Here is a 6,895-nt window from a genome sequence, read left to right as displayed (position 1 = left end):
TCTATATAGTAAAATTTTTGGCTCCACTGCTTTTTGCAGAGTAAGTTCTAGATACCAGCCACTTGTTAAGCTGCTGGGGCTACCGATTGGCCGTTCTGTGGAGTAGAACCATCTTCTTCCCTTTGAAGGGCTGTAGCTCCCTTAGGAAGGGTTACAACTTGCAAAGTAAGCTTCTCTCTCTTCAGGCATATCTAATTCCACTATGGATTCTAATGGCAAGGATACAAAGATGGCATCCCTGGAGCATGGGGAGGAGGAACAGCAGGTAGGTATTGCCTCTTAGGCATCACTGGTTCAGTTGACAAAGACAAAAGATGTCTGGCTTACCCTATTTAAAACCACTTCTCCCCTCCCTGTCCAGTGACCTTTCTGATCAGGCTCATCTCTCTCAAGTGAGGCATAGCTGTTAGGTGTGCTAGCTCTGTAGCCTCTCGCACCATTACAGAATCCTTTTGACTCGGGGATAACAGTTGAAAAGTAATGAGTGGCTCCAAGCTACAGCCTTGCTTCTGACTTGCTCATTTTCCTCCTTGCCTCCCTAGACTGTCTTGAAGAGGGTGACCAGTCTACCGCTAGTGAATGCTGCCTGTGACTTGGCTGCAACTGCCTATGCCTCCACCAAGGAGAGCCATCCCTATGTCAAGTCTCTGTGTGACCTGGCAGAGAAGGGAGCGACATCCATAACCAACGTTGGACTCGGCAGCCCAGAGTCAGTTCCCCCTGTATTTGAACCTCAGGGTGAGTGAAGTCTCTGCAGAGCTGTGTGTGTGTGTGAGACAACTTGACCACAGGTGCTTAAGAAATGTAGGCCTGCAATATTAGAGGTGGGCATGATGGTAGTGTAGAAAGGTACAGAAGCCCAGGGATGTAAATATCCACCTAGAGGATAAGGAAGGGGTTTGTTGACACTGACTGTTGCTGAACCTGCAGTTGCCTTCATTGTGGCCAGGAAGTAAAGATTCGGGCTCAGCTAACTTTCTTTCAAGAGCAATAATCTTTGCAGGAGATCGAACTGCAAAATGAGCAGCTCCCTGTACAACAAGGGATGTTCTAACCTCTTTCAGTCAGGCTGTTTCAGCCTCCTCTACTTAGTGCCTGTGGGCCAACAAAACTGCCAACAGTTTATAAATGGCTGAGCTTCTTGTTGAGCTATTGCCTGATGTGACCAGCTATGTCATCCGCATGAAGGAAACAATTAACCGACTGTTGCAGTTGAGGCTTTGTGAATGCCCTTCAAAAGGTACCAGACAGCTACTAAGATGAGGTCAAAATACTACAAGCTGTAAGACTATATGGAGTGAAATCCTTCCCTGTAGTCCAGCTCTACTGCATACAAACCCAAAAAAACCTCTTGCATGAAGAAGGAGCCTGGGAAGTAGAGGGTTAAGAATTGTGCAGTAGGCATGGGGGGCGCAGGAACATTCTGCTGCTAGTGGTAACAATCTTGCCTGGGTAAGTGGAAGGAAACCCTAACCTGCAGGAGAGAGAGAGAGACCCTCTCCCACAAGGTGTTTGCATTAAGTAAATGAGGGGCTTGTCCCTTCCTTCCCCGTGCCCAGTGAGGCTCTAGATGGTGTCATAGTTGCCGTACACCGACGCTTGCATTCACTCTATGGCAGCCTGAATGCTTGGAAGACCAAGGGGTGTCATTAGAGATGAGCCAGATGCTCTACCTCATGCAGTGGCAAAACCCAAAAAACCAGATGGAAATATGCTGTGTCTCAACAGGGACTAAGGCTGTTGCTGAAGTAGAGAAGGTGGAGGAGACTCTACCAACTCCTCAGCAGACTGCGGAGATGGTAAGTCTGTCCCCACAATGACATGTTGAGCAATATTTTGCGAACGCCACTGAAGGTGGAGGCAGGTGTCTAAGGCCTGATAGCGAGCTGCAGATCTTCTACTGAAGAGTTGACGACCTCTTGGGCTGAACAAGGGACAATTCCTGACCTCGGGCCAGGACTCGAGGCAGTTCACTCACATTCAGACTCCAATAGGGCATCTTGTAAAATGGCCGTGTTCCGTAAGGCTGGGTGTGGGGGAGGAATAGGGTCACCCGAGCAAGGTAGGGAGTTCTTAATGTCTAGATGGACAAGTGGTAAACATCCTCCAGTGACTCGACTCCCTGGGCCAATGTGGTTTATTGCCCTGAATGTCTGGTCAGTAATGCCTTGCTTGACCCTTCTCTCCAGGCTGTGCCTGACACACAGGAGTCGGTCTCCTCCAGACTGACAGATGTCAAGGAGGCCATGAGCAGAGTGGTAGACATGACGAAGGAGGCTGTGCAGGATGGGATGAAGGCCACCAAGTCAGCAGTGACGGACAGCATGAGCACAGTAGCAGAATCCAGAATGGGCCAACTGGCCATGAGCGGAATGGAAGCAGTGCTGGGGAAGTCAGAAGAGCTCTTGGATCACTACCTTCCCATGACGGAGGAGGAACTGGGTCAGAACACACAGGACAGGGCTATGGTTTCAAAGAGCGAAGTAACACTCCCTTTGGTCCCAACTTGTCTGGACAAGACTGAGAAGCCTATCAGCCTGCACTGGCTGACAGATGGGCAGCATTTTCATGTGTAACGTTCTTGGCCAAGGGAGTTCCTGGCTACATGCCCATTGAAAATGATGTGAGCAAGTGGGGAAAGGGTGGTGCTCGAAGGTACTATGGGCATGAATTAGGACGAGTACTTGGAGTCCATTTCAAGTGTGCAGAAACAGTCCTAGCCCTCTTTGTTTGGGGTCAGTTATTAGCCGCCTTAAAGGCAGAGGTTGGTCTCGTGGCTTTTTGAAGGGCTATTCCGCCAAGAATTTGGGGTAGCATTGGGCAGTTGAGTATAGCTTGTCCTCCTTTCCCAAGCTCTTACCCTCAGATTCTTCTTGCCTTCAGCTGAACTTGCTGAATCCATGGAAGGGACTCCAGCGTCTTCAGCACAAGCGCCGGAGCATCGCAGCTACTTTGTGCGTTTGGGTTCCCTGTCGGCCAAACTCCGCCAGCGCGCCTACCGCTATTCCCTAGACAAGATGAGGCATACCAGCCAAAGCATCAATGAGGCTCTGTCCCAGCTTCGTCAGGTCATCGGACTGGTAAGGACTCGCTCCGCTTCAGGAGGCGGTCTCCTAGTAAACTCTAGCCCAGTGCCTGGGCAAATAGAGTTGCTGGTGGCTTGGACTCCTTTGTCCTACTCCCCTGCCTTTCAGGCCAGGGAACTCTTCCACTTCATCCTGTGTGGACCAGGGCGTGATAGGCTTATAGAACATAAAATGTCTGCAGGTTGAAGTTGTCCTCAAGCAGTAGAGCTAGAGGAACTGAGAGATTAATTCAATCCCTTTCTAGATTGAACACATCAAACAAGGTGTGAGGCTCCAAGATGCCCGGGAGAAGTTCCAGGAGATGTGGCTGAACTGGAGTCAAAAGCAGCCAAAAGGCAGTGAGATCCCAGACTTGGAAGAGACAAGGGTATGTCCATTGCTTTGCCCTTCTGCTCGGAGGCTGAAAAGTGTTTTGGGCCTTGCAAGGTAGCTGCTGAGCTCCTCAACCAGACAGATACCTGGTGACCTCCTACCTTGAGGGGAAAACAGGGTTGCACATAAGTGTTCCTCGAATACATCTCAAATTGGTCACTTGTGAATGCTGTGTCCAAGGGTCTTCACTTCCCTTCTTGGTAGGGTAGCTGTAAGTGTTGCCCTCCCTTAACCTCAGCATAGCCTTCAAGTCTTTAGTCATGTAACTGATTAGGAGATCCTTAGGCTCTCCCTCATGGAGCTCTGTTCCTTAGTGTCACAGGCTGCAAACAATGGTAATACAGGCTTCCTGAGTCCTAAAAGCCAAATAGCTTCCCTTTCTATGGAAAGAATGGCTAAAGCCAATGCTCTTTCCATGAAAGAGCTCCTGGTTTCTGTCCCTGCTATCCTTTTCAGCACAGCTTCCAGCACGAGGAAATCTCCAGAAGAGGTAGCAGCGAGTCCCATCTTTGTGTGTCTGTGGTGAACGTAAACCTTGGGTTTGTTTCTCCACCAGATGGAGTCTGAGACTCTGGCCATGTCCCGCAGCATTCTCCAGCAGCTGCAGGATGCCTGCCAGGTGCTAGTATCCAGCATTCAAGGCCTCCCCACCAGCCTTCAGGATAAGGTGCAGCAGGTGTATCGCAACATGGAAGAGCTCCGTGCCTCCTTCTCAACCGTTGGTTCCTTCCAGGATCTCTCCAGCAGCCTCCTGACCCAGAGCCGGGAGATGGTGAGCAGGGCCCAGGAATATGTGGATGAGCTGATGGCTTACATGATGCAGAACGCACCTCTGTCCTGGATTGTGGGTCCCTTCATCCCCTCTGGTAAGGGGTCTGCAGGTTCCATGGAACCCCCAAGCCAAGAAAATGAGGATAAAGAAGCAGAAGTCACAACAGCATCGAAGGCTGACTGAGGACCTAAAGCTGGGAACACTGAATTTCAAAGAAGGAAGGCAGAATTCTTTTTGTCCCCCAGCTGTCCACCCACCTCTGACTTCACATGCACGAGAGACTTCTTCTTCTTCTTCTCCAGGAGGCTCTGTTTAGATGGAACTTGAGGGAGGTACAGAATGGGAGCATTTAGAAGTGCTAGTGGTATTAATGTACGCCAGCTGTTGACCTGCCCCTCCGCTTGTCTCTCGGTTGACCTGTTTAAATCTGAGGGAAGGAATGTGACTGACTGAGGCTTTAGATGGCTTTGCCTGAGCAGGGCCCAGGTGTTGTGACTGCTCCTTTGCTCAGATAATACTACAGTGTCCACAATAAAATGTCATTGTATTTGAACTTGGTGTTTGTGTCCTGTTGAGTCGTCGAGCACAGGGTCTGCAGAAGAGAGCAGTGCTTGTAACTCAAGTGCTAGAATCCTTGTTTCTGAGTGGTAACCATCAGCCAGAAGCATGACAGACATGGAGGCAAGCTTCTGCATACATATCACAAACAAGTCTTAGCATCTTGCTAGTTGGAGAAGGATTCTTCAGCTGCAACCACTAGCTCCTTAGGACAAATCATTCCTGAGCTTTGGAGATGAGGCCGTAGGAGATCTGCCTTCAGAGCTTTTCAGTGAGCAAGGGCTGGAGGCAACCCGTGCAGCTCTGCTAGAAACTACCTTTGTGCCTTCCACTCTGGGGGTGGGGAGTCACTCACTCACTATTTTCTGAACAGCTTTTTTTTTTTTTTTTTTAAAAACAAGTTGGGGGCAGGGTAGAGAGGAGAGGGAGAGTAGTGCCAGCATGTGCAATACAAGTAGCTTTAGCATGGCATGGGCTTTTTGGAGTCCCAATGACCTAAAGCCGTCCACATCAAAGCTGCATAGGTAGCCCCACCCCAGCTGTATGTGTAAAGATGACAGGCAATGTGAACACACGGGTGCAGGTTCTTGGATCAAAGTACTCAATAGTCCACTAGTATTAGAAGGTGTGGGAAACATTATGCTCCGGTATGTGGGTTAGTTTATTTCTAATTTCATGTAATAGCACAGATGCTATAAGAGCTTTAGTTATTGATGATAGAGCAGTGACTACAGAGGAGACAGGCTGGGCAGGGGTAGTGCATCTGCTGAAGGTAGCATGAAGACACAATCTCCACATTTGAATGAGGGCACCATTGAGAGTGGTCCCATTTGCAAGTGTCTGCATGTGGGTAAAGTGATGCTTTGCTGGAGAGATCTTGGGAAGAAATGACTGATCTACGTACTACTAGTAGTAGTGACTTCTGTGACTTAGTGCCTGAACCCTGTTAGTGCAGGGTGGCTGGTCTTTTCTTCATAGTTGTCTTTTTAAAAAAAAAAAAAAACAAAAAAAACCCACACATGCCAAGGGTGATCATTCTAAATTGAACCTTGGGAATCTCCTGAACAGTGCCTGCTACAGACGGATAAATGAACTGGTATTTGCAGAACCCTTAGGGCTAAGGCCAGTGTGAATGTCTAGTGCAAGCAATGAGGAGAAATGCAAGTGCTTCTGGTGAAATACACTACTGTGGGTTTCCCCCCCCCCCTCCCCTGAAACAAGCTGTGGGGGGAAAGGCTGCTTCTACTGCTAGATGTGCATGTGCCCTAGTTGTAGGGGGGCTGCATTGCTCACAGAAAAAGGGTGCTGGGGGTATACTGAACTCATTGCTTGGCTCCTTCTTCATCAAAAAGGGACCCTTACACTTCTGGTCTGCTATTGAAATATAGAGCGGGGCCTCCCAGCTGCAACAGGCTCTACCTCGCTCTGGAAGGCAGCAGCAGGCCTGTGGCCCTAGGCACAGGGGCCTCTGTACACTTGCCCATTCCCCAAAACTCCCGTGGGCCAAGAAGAGCAAGCAAGGGGAGCTACAGGGCCAGTGCTTCTGGGTGGAGAGGCAGGCAGCATACAACCTACTCAGGCTTACAGGCCACAGGGTCCTTGCAGCAGCATCTTGGAATTGTAGTTCGTGGGGCTGGGAGTCTGCTACCTGAGCCCCCACCTCTATTCCTCCCTATACCACACCCCCCTGCCTCAGCCCAGAGCCCTTTTCCACTCCCTGAACCCCTCATTTCTGGCCCTAGTGGGAGCGCTTTCCTGCAGCTCATATCCTACTGCTCCAGTATCCAGCCTGGTAAAGGTGAGCAAAGTATGGGAGAGGGAGAGCTAGCGGGGCGTGAGCCTCCAGGGACAGGGAAGGAAGCAGGGGCATTAGGTTTTGTGCAGTAAGAAAGAGAGCAGCTTTCTTCCCTGCTTCAGCTCCGTGTTCAGTGGCCTGCAGGGAGTGGGAGGAACAAGACTGGAGTGTACTCAGGGGAGGGAGTGAAATGGGGCTGGGTAACAAAGCAGCAGGGGTCAAGCACCCCTACCACTGTTGCTTTTAGGAGCATGGCATCCCAAAATGACAGCTGTGCCAGCCAAAGGAGGCTAGCCCAGAGATTGATGAACC

The 6,895-nt window shown here is 50.0% G+C and overlaps 1 protein-coding gene across 1 annotated transcript; it reads left to right on the top strand.

Moving 5' to 3' along the window:
* The first annotated feature begins 202 nt into the window (after positions 1 to 202).
* On the top strand, positions 203 to 4,413 carry LOC142007153 (perilipin-3-like). The gene is made up of 8 exons (XM_074983703.1): positions 203 to 265; positions 543 to 738; positions 856 to 867; positions 1,729 to 1,799; positions 2,190 to 2,442; positions 2,884 to 3,080; positions 3,331 to 3,453; positions 4,015 to 4,413. Exons 1-8 carry the CDS (start codon positions 203 to 205, stop codon positions 4,411 to 4,413), a joined length of 1,314 nt encoding a protein of 437 aa, XP_074839804.1.
* Positions 4,414 to 6,895: the final 2,482 nt, after the last annotated feature.

Source organism: Carettochelys insculpta, chromosome 1, assembly GCF_033958435.1.
Source record: "Carettochelys insculpta isolate YL-2023 chromosome 1, ASM3395843v1, whole genome shotgun sequence".
Taxonomy (NCBI): Eukaryota; Metazoa; Chordata; order Testudines; family Carettochelyidae; genus Carettochelys; species Carettochelys insculpta.
Note: the sequence above shows the minus strand (reverse complement) of the source record. Positions and strands in the feature narration are given on the sequence as shown.